This window comes from Octopus bimaculoides, chromosome 1 (genome assembly GCF_001194135.2).
Source record: "Octopus bimaculoides isolate UCB-OBI-ISO-001 chromosome 1, ASM119413v2, whole genome shotgun sequence".
NCBI classification, from domain to species: domain Eukaryota; kingdom Metazoa; phylum Mollusca; class Cephalopoda; order Octopoda; family Octopodidae; genus Octopus; species Octopus bimaculoides.
In genome coordinates, this window is record NC_068981.1 from 126,232,527 (window position 1) to 126,248,290 (window position 15,764).

General features: G+C 31.8%; 1 protein-coding gene across 3 annotated transcripts in view; it reads left to right on the top strand.

The window, feature by feature from the left end:
* LOC106868012 (dual specificity mitogen-activated protein kinase kinase 7) overlaps positions 1-15,764 on the top strand; it is an 82,359-nt gene that overhangs the window by 62,010 nt on the left and 4,585 nt on the right. For all 3 annotated transcript variants that reach the window (XM_052970138.1, XM_052970142.1, XM_052970148.1), the window contains 8 exons: positions 1,808-1,913; positions 5,568-5,634; positions 7,575-7,688; positions 8,535-8,654; positions 10,215-10,322; positions 11,523-11,574; positions 12,042-12,169; positions 14,518-14,598. In XM_052970138.1, the coding sequence (XP_052826098.1) occupies positions 1,808-1,913; positions 5,568-5,634; positions 7,575-7,688; positions 8,535-8,654; positions 10,215-10,322; positions 11,523-11,574; positions 12,042-12,169; positions 14,518-14,598 (776 nt within the window). The remainder of the gene's footprint in view (positions 1-1,807; positions 1,914-5,567; positions 5,635-7,574; positions 7,689-8,534; positions 8,655-10,214; positions 10,323-11,522; positions 11,575-12,041; positions 12,170-14,517; positions 14,599-15,764) is intronic.

A 15,764-nucleotide genomic window follows, 5' to 3' on the forward strand; every position in this document is an offset into this window, starting at 1 on the left:
TTTTTTTTTTTTTTTCAGAGTTCTGTTCACTACTTTACTTATTATTTTCTAAATGTAGCCTCTCCATTACCTGATTTCTGCTTTGTCTCCTCCCCAATATAATTGATATACTTCTATAATAATGATTAAAATTCTAGTGGGGTACAAAATCACTAATGACTTTGCTTCTTTTGCCAATGATAATATCTAATATTTGATTGCAACTTCCTTTAGTTAAGTCAGTACATTACATTATTCCTTATGGAATTGGGCCACTTTAATGTATTTAAATATTTTCTTCTGGCTTTTGGGAAAAGCAAAACAAAAGTCAATGAATTGCACAGAAAATAATAATAAATGCATAAATAAAAAGTATTCAATTGAATTGAGTGATGGTGAGGTATATGGCATACATCAAATTATTGATTGATTTTTATCATTGGCATGTACTCTTCTGGGAAGAATCATTTTTGATTAGAAAGATTTGGTTGCTATGATTCTTCCGTTCCAATCAATATTATATTCGGCTTTGGATGTTTGAAAGTTTCTATTAATCTCTCTCATTTCTCTTTGTAACCATTTATTCTAATGTAAGTATTTTAGTTCTGAAAATATTGTCTAATAAAATTATCAGGCAACTATTTATTTATATATTCTTTTTGGCTCATCAGCTTTAACTCACCAATAACACCAATTATATTTGATCAACCCAATTCCTTCTAATATATTTTTCTAGAAGCAGGAGCTTATAGTTCTTGTATACAATAATTTGTATCTCTCAACAATAAAAAATAGATTAAAAAAATTAAATTTCAAAATACTTATTTTAACAAATACTGTTATTTATATCAAAATATTTTTATTGCTTTGCATTTGCTGACATGAATATATGCCCATGACTTTTGTCTCATGTTTTATTCCATTTTCATTAACTAAAGTATACAAAGTTATGGTGTAAGCGTAAATGGAATAGTTCTTCAATAACAATTTTCATTGAACAAATTTCAATTAATATAGTTAAGGTTGATTGAAAATATATTAAAGAACATTATTGCTTTTACAAGCATTCAAACTGAACCATCTGCCTGTAAAGTCTATGCAGTTGTCTGTATTTGTTAGATTTTCAATTCTTGATTGTTGCTGTCTTAAACTAGTTTTCTGTTGGAAATCTAAATTATTGTATACAAGTTAAATTTAATATACATTGTAAAGTTTGAATATCAGCTGAGCTTCTCAGAGCAGCTTTCTTGTATTGAGTTGGAGACTTTTGTGTGTAGGTATGTATTATCTTGACTAAAATTGTTTAATTTTGTGTCTTCAGCATAAACTATATTAAACATTAATAAATATTGATTTCTTTTCAACACGAATAATAGTAAAAAGGAAAAAAAGTCATTTAGTAGTCTGATATATTTCCTGTGATTAAACAATTTAAAAGCATTAAACAATTTGGAAAATAACAATAAAAAATTTACCTCATTATTTAAAACAATTTAAATTACATTGTTCTTTTTACTTTTTACTCAATAATAAATTTTGTTTTCTGCAAGATAATATGCCAATGCAAAGTCTCTTCCTCCTAATTATTCATTTTTAAACATCATTAACTTAATGATATTCACTCTGTTTGTCTTTTGCTTACTACTCTTTTTTTTTTTTTCAGGATAAAATTTACATTATTATTTTCATTTTAATATTGAATGAATGTGTTATCAAAATAAACTCTGTTCTTATTACTAGGGACTATTATTCCTTTCTTCAGTTGTTTAATGTCTTTTCACTCCTTAGAAGTATCTTAATTCATAGTTGTTATTGTTTACCTTCTTAGCTGGTGAGATTACTACAGGTCGCTCAAGTTCTGCACCATCATCTGGAAGAAGACGTCCAGCAGCCTTAGATTGCTACCCAAGTTCAGCTCTTAGGCAGCCTGATGGGTAAGTTATTTTTTTCTGTTTCAATTTTGGGTTTCGCTATTTTAGTTTTAACAATTAATTTTGCTCTTTGTTTTCTTTTGACTCTCTACATTGACTCTCTACATTGACTCTCTACATTGCCTAATTAGTTTTTATTTTTCAAATATTGCTTAGTATTTTTGTATATCTAAACCCTAAATATGTTGAAGTTGACTTTGTTAGCTATTAATTTATTAATTAAAAAGATCAGATGACTGGATGTGGATGGTGCTGAAATACCTACTCATAAAGCAGCTCCTACATTTCATTGTGTTTATGGATAGAGCACTTTATTCTGCATAGCTTAAATTCAACTTGCTTTTGGGATTACATATTAAATAATTTGACATTGTTACTTTGTTAGATTGGTGTTCTACCCAGGGAAAATTTATCTCTCATCTATTTAATGTCATCTGATCAAAGCTAGAAATTAGCACTTCAAAAACTCTTTAGGTTTAGGAAGTATTTTCTTTACAATGAATAGGTAGGTGTTCTATATCTGCCAGAAGTAAGATGTTAGTATTAGTTGGCAATTATATGCTAAACTAGTCGTATTGTTATTGCTTTAACACATACCCTATTACTTATATAACAACTGAATATACATAACATTTTTTCTTTATATTTCAAATATTCTGAATTTTTTTTTTCTATCTGAAATATAATAATGTATATTTTTATAAGTTAGTCTTGAGGAAAGGTAGTGACCATGACTTTTGCAGGCCCTCTTAGATTGATAACATTGATGTTGCTGATGTTCAGCTTGAAGAAAACAACTGAGAGTGTCTATGAGACAACCTTTTTAGGGCTAAAGACCAGATCCATGGTTGGAGCAAGGTTATGACTAGATAGAAAGTGACATGGTGGTAGAATGGTATTGTAGATAAATCTAAGAGATGGATTTGGAAAGGCTCCTTGCTAAAGAATCTTTAGCAAGGAAGGAAATCTGAAGTATGCACATATTTTGCATCTTGAGAATCAGAAACATGAGCTGTCCCAGATAACAAGACAGTATACTAGAGAGAATTGAGATGTTGGAGAGATGTGTGTTTGGAATGTTATTGGCACTTTCCCTCATTAACACCAATAAGAAAGTTAGAAATGTTACATGATGTTATTGATTAAAGAGAATGGATGGGAGAGAGAAGACCTATTCCAGATAGACCCATCAGAGAGACTGGTTGTATGAATTGACAACTGTATGGTTGAAAGTATGGTTAAAGGTATAAAGGCAAGAAAAGCAGAAAGACTATCAGTGATAGTCACTCAGATAATTAATATATCTCAATAAGTACATCATGTTCTAATTAGTCCCATAATCAATCAAATGGCTGGCATTGCAGTATCATATTCAACTGCCGCAAGGACAAAGATGGGCTAAAGAAAGGCAATTACAGTTGCTTCTAGTTGGTGGACCAGTTTGTGAAAGTAATAGAAATAGTTATAGCACAACTGATGCACATGAACTCTGCTGAAATACAGTTTGGGTTATGCCAGGATGAGGTACTACCAGCAACCTTGGCCTACTGGCACACAACTGCAGGAGAAATACTTAGCTAGGTATAAGCCACTCTAGTGTCCACTGATAAAAAAAAAGCCTTTGATAGAGTTCCATTCTCTGAAGCCTGGTGGTTGCTAAGAAAAGTGAAAACAAATGAATATCTTGTAAGAGCCATGCGAACTATGTACAGAGATGCAGTCAGCAAGATGAGAGTTAGCAAAGGGTATAGTGATGAATTTAGCCAGCAGATAGGGGTCTACCAGTACTCAGTTCTCATTGTCCTTTTAGTTATTGTAATTCTCCTGGCTATAACAGAAGAGTTTAAGACCAGTTATATGTGGGAACTGCCAAAAGCCAATAATTTACTTCTTAAGAACTGAATCTGTAGAAGATTTAGAGAAATTTCAGATGTGGAAGCATAACATAGAATTGAGAAACCTCGAAGTAAACTTAGCAAAGACTAAAGTTTTAAGTTACAACTGGGAAATTACCACATTTGATATGCAAGAAAGAAGTAAGAAGGAATTCCATATTCAGGCAGGTGGACAAAGAATGTAAGTTTCATACGTGGCAGGTGTATATAGGAACAGTCAGAAATAAGAGTACACATGAAAGAGAGTCTTTCAGGTGCCCAGAAGACTTGTTTGAAATAGTTGATAAGCTTTTGTTTGAAATTTATTTATTTTTTTTTTTGTGGCACGTAAAAGCACCCACTACACTCTTGGAGTGGTTGGCGTTAGGAAGGGCATCCAGCTGTAGAAACTCTGCCAGATCAGATTGGAGCCTGGTGTAGCCATCTGGTTCACCAGTCCTCAGTCAAATCGTCCAACCCATGCTAGCATGGAAAGCGGACGTTAAACGATGATGATGATGATGATGATAGAAGGCCTAATTAGCAGAAGAGGTTGGGTTTTTGAAACATAGTAGCCAGAATAAGAATGGAGTGGGGAAAAGTTCAGGGTGCATTCAAAGGCTTCCTCTCTCGCTGTGAAAAACAGATTATATGATGCTCATTTATGATGCAACATTTTTTCTTGGTAATGAGACATACTCCTTGAACACCAATGATCTGTGAAGGTTAGGAAGAAATAAAAAGCAAGAGAAAAGTTGAATATAAAAGAAATCAGATGAAGTGTGCAAGAGAAAAGATTGCTGGTATGGGTTAACATGGAGGATATCAATTGTTTAAAGAAGTGTATAGTGCTCACATTGGTAGATAACTTATGTAGAGTGAAACCTAGGAAGACATGGGGTGAAGTAGTGAAGGCTGATTTCAAACACCTGAGCCTCATTAAGGAGATGATAGGTAGCACACAGTGTTGGAGAAGACTCAGCCACCTATACAAGCATGGCAAAAAGGACATTAAAGTAGTGATGATGATAGAGATTGGGATTTGGATCTGTCTGTATTCAACTCCTGCATCACTCTTTATCACTCTACATCTGTTCTATCATGCCACCTCTGTAACAAGCTGTAACAAGAGATGTCATCAGATCTATATGTATCCAGTTTCCCCTACCAGCACCCTTCTTTATTGACATTTATTACACCTTTTTCTTCTACTGTCATCCATTTTTGTTGCTATTCACCACTTGCTCTCTCTCTTTTTTTTGTAACCCTTTACTTTCTCATACATTACTCCATCACTTATCACTGGCATACATCACTCAGTTGTCAGCATTAGAACAGACAATGAAGAGTAGTGTAGGCTCTCTAATCTTACAGATGAGTACTAGTGTCTTGATAAAACATACCTAGTACACTTTGTAAAGTATTTAATGTTAGGAAATGCATCCAATTGTAGAAACCATGTCAAAACCATGGAGCATGCCTAATTCCCAAATAAGAATTGATTCAGGACATGAGAATTTATCCAGCTCCCATCATCAAGAAAAGAGGGCATAAGATGATGATGATGATGATAATAATGAGTGAAGAGGATTAGAAATGAAGAGAGAGAAGTTGTACATTGTGTTATTGGTTGAATCATTACCAATTGATTAAATGGCTTTCTTTTATATACAGCCTTGTATATTTCTGTCTATTACAGCAGTACTATCTCATATATGCAGACAGTACTTATACTCATTATCTCATCATTTATGATTTTGCTTTTTCACTTTTCTATTTTCAGAGCTGAAATTGAACAAAAGTATCAAGAAATAATGCAACAGACTGGTATTTTAAATTTGAATGGTCAGGTAATTTACTGATTTATTTATTCTCCCGATATATTCTTTGAACAATTGTGTAACCGGACAGCAAATGTTTGATAGTCAGGTATCCAAAGAAGATGCTAGTATTTAGTAACCTCAATATATTAAATGTAGCAGCCAAGTTTTCTCAATAAGCACATCACCAACTTCAAAATGTTGATTGTCTTTTAATTCTTTAAATCTTTAAACTAGTATGCTGCCTACATTGTCCTTCATTATTAAGAACTTGTGTTATCTTCATCAGCTGCACTATCCTCCTTGTATTTAATAACAGGTAGTGGAGAGAATTTCAATTTCATTACATTGTTTTCTACAATATTATTTTAGCATCATCTCTGACTTGGGTCTGGTGTACCAACTCTTAAGAGTCATATCCACAAAAATTTAGAGTTCTGAAGAATGTTTGCAGAGTTCTAGTGGCAGAGGGTCCAAAGACTTGATGCGAAGTGGGTGCAAGAGATTATTGGAGCACACTTCAACTGTTGTGGGAATTACACATGCATATGTTCTTGTGACTTTCTTGCCATATGCTGAGCATGCATTTGGACATGTATACTTTCACAACTACAAGAAGGATATGAACTGGGAGAAGATTCCAGAGGGATAGTCTTTTGAAAGAAAGGACTGGGTATAATGGTTACTACAGGATGGAAGTGGGTGGGGAAGGATGGAGTGCAAGACCAGCCAACTCTGAGAAACAGGTCATTATAGTAGCGATAGAAACGACAGAGAGAGAGAGAGAAAGAGAAAGAGGAGACAGCATGTCTGTGAGCCAAAGCCTGGAGCATGTCCATTAGGAATTGAATTCCATTTAGTCGAGTGGCCCTTTTCTGGATGCGGTCCAAGAAATCTATGTGTAGTACTCATTATGGGCCTCATTTGAGCCTTATGGTATATCAACAGTTGTTAGGAGCTGAAATATTTTACTGGTTTCGAAGAGAAGAGCAAGTCTTTGGAATGCAGTTTTAGCTATGCTAAGAATCTGCTTTTACCAGAGAAGATCCGTGGAGATAAAGAAACCCTGCATTCTGTGCAATTGTGAGAGCTCTAGCTGTATGCTGCTCATATTTAGTGGTGTGGTTGTTGTTTTTTTGTCTTGATATTAGTAGTGCTTGAGTTTTTTGCTGTTAAAAGAACAAGATTGGCATGGATCATCTAAAGGATGCTCACAAGGTCTCTGTTTATGTAATCAATAAGGTTTGGTTTGAGGTATCTAGTTTGCTTATGGATTGTACATGGTTGGGGTTACTTAGAGAGCAATGAAGGGTTGTGTTGTCTGCGTAAGAATGAACATTGTTGGATGTGGCAACAAGTAGGTCAGTGGATTTGTTTCTCTGAAGTATATGTAAAACATTTAAAATTGCTGACTTGGTAAAAATAGCAACAAAATATACCTGGGTTTTTTAAAATACAAAATTACCCAAGAAATACATTGAATAAGGCATAAAAATGAAGTTTATTGTTTCATCAATGATGTTTGTATGGAAGATGAAAATTCTGATTATTAGATGTTCCACATTTGGATACATTTTTGGTGTCCATTTGATTATGGAGATTAAAAAGATTGTGACTACATTCTAGCTAAAATTGACAATGTGATAATTATAGTTTGAGTTCAAGACTGCATTACTATCTCCTCTATCTAAAAGTTTAGCTTAATTTAGAAAACACTTGTAATCTTACTTCACCTTTTAATGAAATGAAGAAAGAAACTTTTTCTCATAGATTGTCTTTGAATTAAGAAAACCTGCTCAAATATTGTGGAAAAATGATTTTGTTATATGAAATTTCTTTTTACAATACAATATTTGAGCATCTACTAAATGTCTTGAATAAAGTTTTAATGAAAATATTGCATTAGGAGAAAAGAAAAAAATTGTAATAGAAGTGTTATACATATAATTTTCATTATGTTTATCATCTAGAAACTTCCGAGTGACTGCAGTGATTTAGAGGCTCTAGGTGAACTTGGTCATGGTACTTGCGGGCAGGTGATTAAAATGAGGCACCGGAAAACAAGCAGTTTTTTGGCTGTGAAGGTAAATAAAAATATAAACAACATTATTGAATTTATTTCTAAAAGTAATTTTTAGCTTTTGGAGATTTCAGTGTTTTTGTTTTGTCTTTATTTTTAACTCAGTTATTTTGAAAATATATTCAACTTTTGAATAAAGTTTTTAGTTTTTCTGAAAATTATTGTTGTTTGTCAATGAGAAGTTAGTCAATTGAAGTCATTTGGAGTGTCTTTCAAATTGTTCTTTCTTAAACTTTTTTTTATTTATTGACTGTCATCAAAACATATCAGCATTTTCAATTTTAATAGTTTGGTGTTAAATTGTTTGCATGTTTGACAAAATGAAACAAACAATATGAAGTATTTTATAAATAATTTAAATTATATTTGGAATTTAAATATTCAGACATGCATTAACATTAGATTCCTTGTAGATGGTTTTGAAGTTTAATATACTTCTTTTAATGAAATTTTGAGTTTTATTGTGAAAATTATTACAGTTTATGGATTTGTATTTTAATTCCATGTCTTAAGGAAAGTATTTCATTTTAGCTTTAGAAACTATCATTTCTGTAATTTCATCTCTAGAAATTAAATTAATGATATTTGGTTTCATCTTTGCCAAAAAAGGCATCAGTTCTGTTCAGAATCTAAGAATAAATTTGATTTGTATAGGAATTTTTAATGTAACTTCCTGATGTGACATGACTTCTCTTCAAGAACTGTTGTTATTTTTTTTCCATAATATATGTTATCCTTTTATTCTGTGTTTTTTTGTTTCTTCTTAATTTCAACCAGAAAGATTTTGGCAATTTATTTCACTAGCATTTGTTGTTCTCTTCAAAAATAAGTTATTCCATTTCGTTTTCAGCAAATGCGTCGCTCCAGTAACAGAGAAGAAAACAAACGGATAATTATGGATTTGGATGTTGTTATGAAAAGCCATGACTGTCCTTATATTGTTCAGTGTATAGGCATATTCATAACAACTGTAAGTATTCATAAGATTTATTATATTTAGAAAGGTTTTTACAGGCTTGCATTTTGGCTACACTACAAGGATAGAAGCTAATGTTTGTTGAATCTCACTTAAATTAGCCATATATGAAAATCATAGGAAAATATATTTTGGCTATCAGTTCCAGATGCTAGCTGCATGGAAAGATGTTGAATATAGCATCTAGCACATCATCATTGTTGTTATCATTGTCACTTCTTTCATCACAAATTCATTCTGATTTTATGATATGTTAAGAAGAGTGATTTAAATATTTCCTTCCAAGTCGCTCTTGGCTTGCCAGTGCACCTCACTACATTAGATTATCATTGTACATCATTGTTTTCCACCATGACAACATTTGTTCTTTTCTAGTGTTGCAAGTCTTCTGGATTTTCTGTTCACGTACCTCGCCATGTGGCATCACATTACCAAAACATATCTCATACAATCTGTTTTTTCATATAGAAAGAGAAAGATTTCGCAAACTGAGGATTATCAAGATGTTTATGAAATTGCAATGGTAGCTAACCATCATTACAGTTTCATAAACACATTGATAGTCCTCAGTCCAACCCATGCCAGCATGGAAAACAATGATGTTAAATGGTGATGATGATGATGATATCTGGCTCACCAAAGTTTCTAATTCTTTAACAGTTTGTCAGGGATCCTCCTGTGCTTTTGTATAGCCATTGTTTACACTGACCATACATACAAAACATGACAGTTGACAGTTGTATAATGATGAGAATCTCTCTGGTTTGTTTAGAAATCAGATTTTAATTTACATTTGTAAATTTTTGGCAGTTGTGTTTTAAAAGAATTATATGATAAAGACCATACACGTATCATTGTCACCAGCATCACCATTATTAAATTGGGAAAACATTTTTTTCCCTTCCCTTTAGAATAAGAAAAAAAAAATAGAATAAATGTTCAAAGAGCAAAAGACAGTGTATGTAATGATAAGTTGGAGAGTAAGGAGTTGAATATAATCTATCAAATGATAGTGGTAATTTATATGAAATTTAAAATTGGGACATTAAAGATATCAGTTGTGTTGTAATGGAGAGAGCTGGCAGAAATGTTAGCACGCCAGGCGCAATGCTTTGCAGTATTTCTTCTGTCTTTATGTTCTAAGTTCAAATTCCGCTGAGGTTGACTTTGCTTTTCTTCCTTTTGGGGTCAATAAGTTAAGTACCAGTTGCATACTGGGGTCAATTGACTGCCCCTCCCAAAATTTCAGGCCTTGTGCCTAGATTTGAAAAGAAGGAGAGAGACTGCTTGCATCATCTGATGTGACTAAATCATGAGTGTCACACAGAGATGCTGCGTGTTGACAGTAAAATGTATCTTGGGTATAGGAAAACCAAAGTTGTTATGATGTTGGACCCCTCAGATAACACATGATTAAAGTAATATACAGAGCTGTAGACCTGTCTAGTCCATGCTAGCATAGAAAAACAGATATTAAAATGATGATAATGACATAATAAAAATTACTTGAAAATATTTCCTAGAAAAATATATATAACATTTTTATGCTTTCAGAGTGAAGTATGGATCTGTATGGAACTAATGGCTACTTGCTTAGATAAATTATTAAAGAAAACACGCATACCAATACCAGAAAAGATCCTTGGCAAAATGGCAGTTGCAGTGAGTATAATTCCTTGTGTTGATTTTAAATGGTCTTAAATGTTTTGTTTTGCTTTGAGCAAAAGTTTTGCACATGGTGCAGTACCATATGTGTTGAGGAGGAATATTCTGAAAAGATTAATGTGTTTAAGTTATTGTTTTGTGAAATATATACTTGACTTGTGTCTTACTGTAGCACATGTTTTTGTATGAATATTCTTTCTCATACCATCTAGAACAGTGCTTCTCAAAGCAAGCAGTGGAAAATTTTATATGGACACAGGAGAAAAATAAATGCATCTGTACAGTTTATTTTTTTGTTGTCTGTGTCTTCTATTTAAATACTAACTTTAAAAAAATTTTTGCAATATTATGATTAATTATTTGTTAGCCTCAATCACAATGTCAACAATGAAAATATCAACAATAATAACAGATTTTGAAATGTAAATAAGCAAATAAATTTTATTACTTTTTATGTATTTTTGAAAATAGTTATTTCAGAATTATTGAAGGTACATTAAAGTCATGAGAATTTCACCCACAAAAAATGTTTCTTCAAAATTTTTATTTGCTCTAATTTTCAAAAAAATTATTTTCAATTTCTGTTCTGTATGTAAATGATTTTGTTGTATTAGCATCAAAATACTGTTTCAACATTCTGTATTACATTGATGAAATGACTTTAAGGTACAAATAGTTTTTTTAGTGGCAGTCAACTTGTTGGTAGCAATTTTTTGTGGTGTGCTTAATTTCATTGAATAGCTTGGTGGTGGTGGTGGTGATGGTGGTCTTGCATTGAAGAAGCATTTGAGAAGCACTGATCTAGAATAAATCAGAGTAATGATCCTTACCAACAACACTGTAACTCAAATAAATTCATAGGCAAGCTAGGAAACCAGTAACATGTACTAGTATTGCATCTTTTGTTGTAAAAAATTTTAATAAACCTTTCTTGAATATTATAATAGATTTGTTGAAAGGAATTTAATAACTTGGAGCTCTGTTTTAAATTTTATTTGTTTTTAAGAGCTTCTGTTGGATTGACATATAAGTAGTTACATGATTTGTTGATCAGAACCATCTTCAACTAGGATTAATGTCTCTTATATTGTAACTAACAGGACTTATGGGTTGATGTTATATATCTTTGTTGGTATCTAGTGAATATATAAAAAAAGTAAGTAGGTGTTGTTCAGGTAAAATTTCTTTTTATTGTAGATTGTAAAAGCATTGAATTACCTTAAAGAACGACATGGTGTGATACACAGAGGTTAGTTTTTGTATTTGTTTCTTTTATTAACATTAGCTCATTGAAGAGTATTTTGTATTGAAATACACATTAATGAACTTGTAAAATAGTTATATAATTTTGTAAAATATATGAATTTGAGATAATTATTTAAATTTTTCCTTATTAACATAACATTTTTCTTTTCCACATTTTCTCTTTGTAAATTTGAATTAATTGTTTATATTTAATAATACATTAAGATTTGTTAATTATGAAAAGAGAAAAATTGTACTAATGCTCATGTACCTATAGATTTCTTTATTATTAATAACTCTCTTTTCAAAAGAAAATATAAAAATGAATTTTACTTTCTACAAACTCATTTATATACTATTATACAGTGAAAAAAATTTCAGATATCTTTTTCTTCAAATAAGTAAATAGACAATAATGAAAGAAAATTACAACAGGTATTTTTCAAGTTGTGCTTTTAATTTGTTTGTTAGATGTGAAACCCTCCAACATTCTCTTAGATGAAAAAGGCTCTGTGAAATTGTGTGATTTTGGAATCAGTGGCCGTTTAGTTGATTCCAAAGCAAAGACCAGAAGTGCAGGCTGTGCTGCGTACATGGCTGTAAGTAACTGAATTCAGCTATTATAATTTAGTTTATATTTTCTATTATAACTGTTCCTTGCTACAATTTATTAAATAGAAGTAATTTGTATTGTGCTAGATTATACATTATCTTAAACTTACTGTAACAGTTTTCTTAGACAATTTCAGTTGTTTACATACATATTGCTGAAATATACAATAGATAACTTTTCTTTCATACCCTTAATTAAAAGAAATTGTAATTGAAGCACACTGGGCAAGTATCTTCTACTAAAACCCAGATTGAGCAAAGACTTGTGCATGGATTTGATAGATGGAAGCTGAAAAACTTGTTGTGTATACATACATGTGTGTGTGTGTGTGTGTGTGTGTGTGTCTTTATGTTTGACTTTGTCCCCCACATAGCTTGACAACTGGTTTTGGTTTGTTCATGTCCTCATTACTTATTGGTTCAGCAAAAGAGACTGATAGAATAAGTACCAGACTTTACAAAATAAACACTAGAGTCAATTTGTTCAGCTAAAATCTTTCAAGGCAGTGCCCTAGCATGGCTGTAGTCCAGTGACTGAAACATGTAAAAGATAAAAAAAAATATATAAGTATATATTATATTTATATCCTTATTTTCATCATCATCATCATCATTTAATGTCCATTCTGACATGGCTTTAACAGGAACTGATGATCCAGAAAACTGCATTGATCATCATTTGGCAGGTTTCTACAGCAGAAACCACTTTACAAAATGTATTGGATACTTTTTGTAGTGGTACCAGCTCTTGTGAGGGCACCAAGTAATGCAGAATACAAGACCTTTCAAGTGAATGAGGGTATAGTATAATAGAGACAAGGACATATATTTTGCTGAAGAAGTGACATAGGACTTCCCTAGCTGGAAAGAGAGAGAGAGAGAAATGGTGATGTACAAAGTGAATATAAAAGAGAGAATAGGGATAGAGAAGCAGAAAGGGTGGGTGGATAGGTAGATTCATAAGAGTGTAAAAGGAGTGTGATAGATAGTTAGAGATGAGGATTTAGGTGGATACAGTGAATGGGGCACATGATGAAGACATGGTAAATATCAGTTTCAGATGGACTGAAGGAAATTAGAGTGAGTTAGGGGAGGAGGAGAAGGTAAAAAGGGACAGTATGAAGTGTTTTACAAGTATGTATATATGTACTATGTGTATTTATATATGTACTAACTGAATTACCTGGTAATACCCAGAAGAGTGGGGGTTATTTCCAGTTCCTATTCCCATTACGTTGTTTTATATCCTATCCCATTCCCTGTTCAGTTCCTGTTTAAATTACAAATAGATTTACAAATACACAATGATGTGGGATAGGTTTACAAATACTGGCAAGTAATACAGTTGAATCATAAAATTGATTGATTGCAATGGTAAGGTAATATCAAAGTTGAATTGGTGGATGGTTGGAAGAATGAAAGGATTGACAATGTGCGACTATGAAACGATTGATGGTTGGTTATTACCATAGCAAAAAATTGCACAAATCTGTCCTGATCAAGAGGCCTGTCTGTCAGGGAAGACATGATCTGACATAGAATAAACAAAAATGTAAATAAGACATTCTATTGTAAAAACTACCCGACAACAATGAGTTATTCATCTATGGAAGTAAATGAAAGACATTATATATAGTGTGTTTTTGTTTCAGTATGTTGGTAAAGATGTAATAAATTTTAATATGGTGATTTGAAAACAGATATAACACTTTACCTTTCACTTGTTAGTTTAACATCTGTTCTTGGACATATTGTAAAAGTTTTGACTGAGCATGCGATAGTTAATTCACTAAAGTGTATGCATTAAGTGATAGGTAAAAATTAAAGAACAAAGTATTAAAAATTGCTGTTCCTTTCAGTAAACACATTCTCTCTCTTCCACTCTGTCTGTGTGTTTCGTTCTCTCTCTCTGTCTCTTCCTGTCTCCTCCTCTTCCCTGATATCAGCCACCCTCATTATGCCACCACATTTCCCTCAACCTAACATTTTTTGCACTCTTCTCATTTTATTATATAATAGCCCAACCCCTGTAGGGGGACCCATTATCGATTTTTATTGAAATCCAATTAGCTTATAATTGAACTGGATGTTAGTTTAACATGTATGCAAAGTTTCATGAAGATTGATTTGCTGATATAGGTAGCAAGATGGTAACAGACAGACAGTCAAAAATAGCCATTTATATATAAGATTTATATATATATATATATATATATATATATATTCATATTCACACACTTACACACATACTTAAAAAAAATTACTGTCTAATTTCTTCATTGAATGTGAAACAAACAAAACCTTTTCATTGTTTTCCTTTTATTAATTTAACCAGCCTGAAAGAATTGATCCACCAGATCCAGAAAGGCCAGATTATGATATCCGTGCAGATGTTTGGAGTTTGGGGATCTCTTTAGTAAGTTATTAATCTCCTTTTGCTTATGGTCTTTGTCTGTGTTGAAAGTTTTTGATAATGAAGTCTTTTCAGCAACATAGTTAGAATGGATAATTTGCAAGGTCTTTTAGCTATTTATCTAGATGAATAAATGAATAGCTATATTTACCAAACACAACAAGAGTGATGTTTATATCTGCATAGCACCTTTTTATAAATTTAGGATCCTTATTTTCAAGCTTTAGTATATATAAAAATATATATTTATGTGTATGGGTGATTTTGTGTATTTGTATGAATGTGTAAGTTTTGGCTGCAAGTATTTTTCGACATAAATGAAATGTATATTTTTATATTTTAAACATAAATATTCATGTGTATAGTAAATATTTTAATTATGTAATTGTTCAATTTACCTTTTTAATAAACTTCAAAGCAGATAATGTCATAATTCATCGTAGCATAATTCTAAAAGAAATGTTTTGTGAAAAAGCAAGCTGCTCCACTTTGTTAGCAACTTGTAATTATTTTCATCTTTTGTGAAATGTCTTACTTTGTAAAATATTGTTTAATTAATAAGCTACAGGTTATATCTTGTTGTTGATTTCTAAAAAGAATGAAATAGTGCTATACATGATTACTTTTAAGTAGAAACTGTAAGAACTTTGTTATAAGAAAACAAAAATAAATTAAATTTGTGAATTCTGTGCATCTTTTTCCTCGTAATTTCTCAGTTTCAAATTCAGATTTCTAATCTTGCCTCATATTATGAAGAAAGGATTGTCTCCCTTGTAATAGTTGCCCTCTATGTGTTAAACTGTCGTCTAGAAAACTAGAATAAAATTTTTAGAAGAAATGAATTGCAGAATGTACCACTGTAATTGTTTGCCATTTTCTTTGATTTAGATTACATCATTTGTTTGATGTGCTGGTTAAACAATCAATTAGTTGTTTGCTAGTCAAAGTCTTTGTGTTGCTATTTGCAACCTTTTCAGAGAGTTGGTGACCTCCCCTCTCATTCTAAGGTCTGCTTTAGAAAAGATCTTCACTGGAAAGGTCGCAAACAGTGGCAAGAGAAATTTTGCTAACAAACAACCAATTAAACCAGTTAAATCAGTACATTAAACCAGTGATTGATTAGTTAGTTGATTAGATATCTAACCAATCGACAAATAATAAAGAAGTGG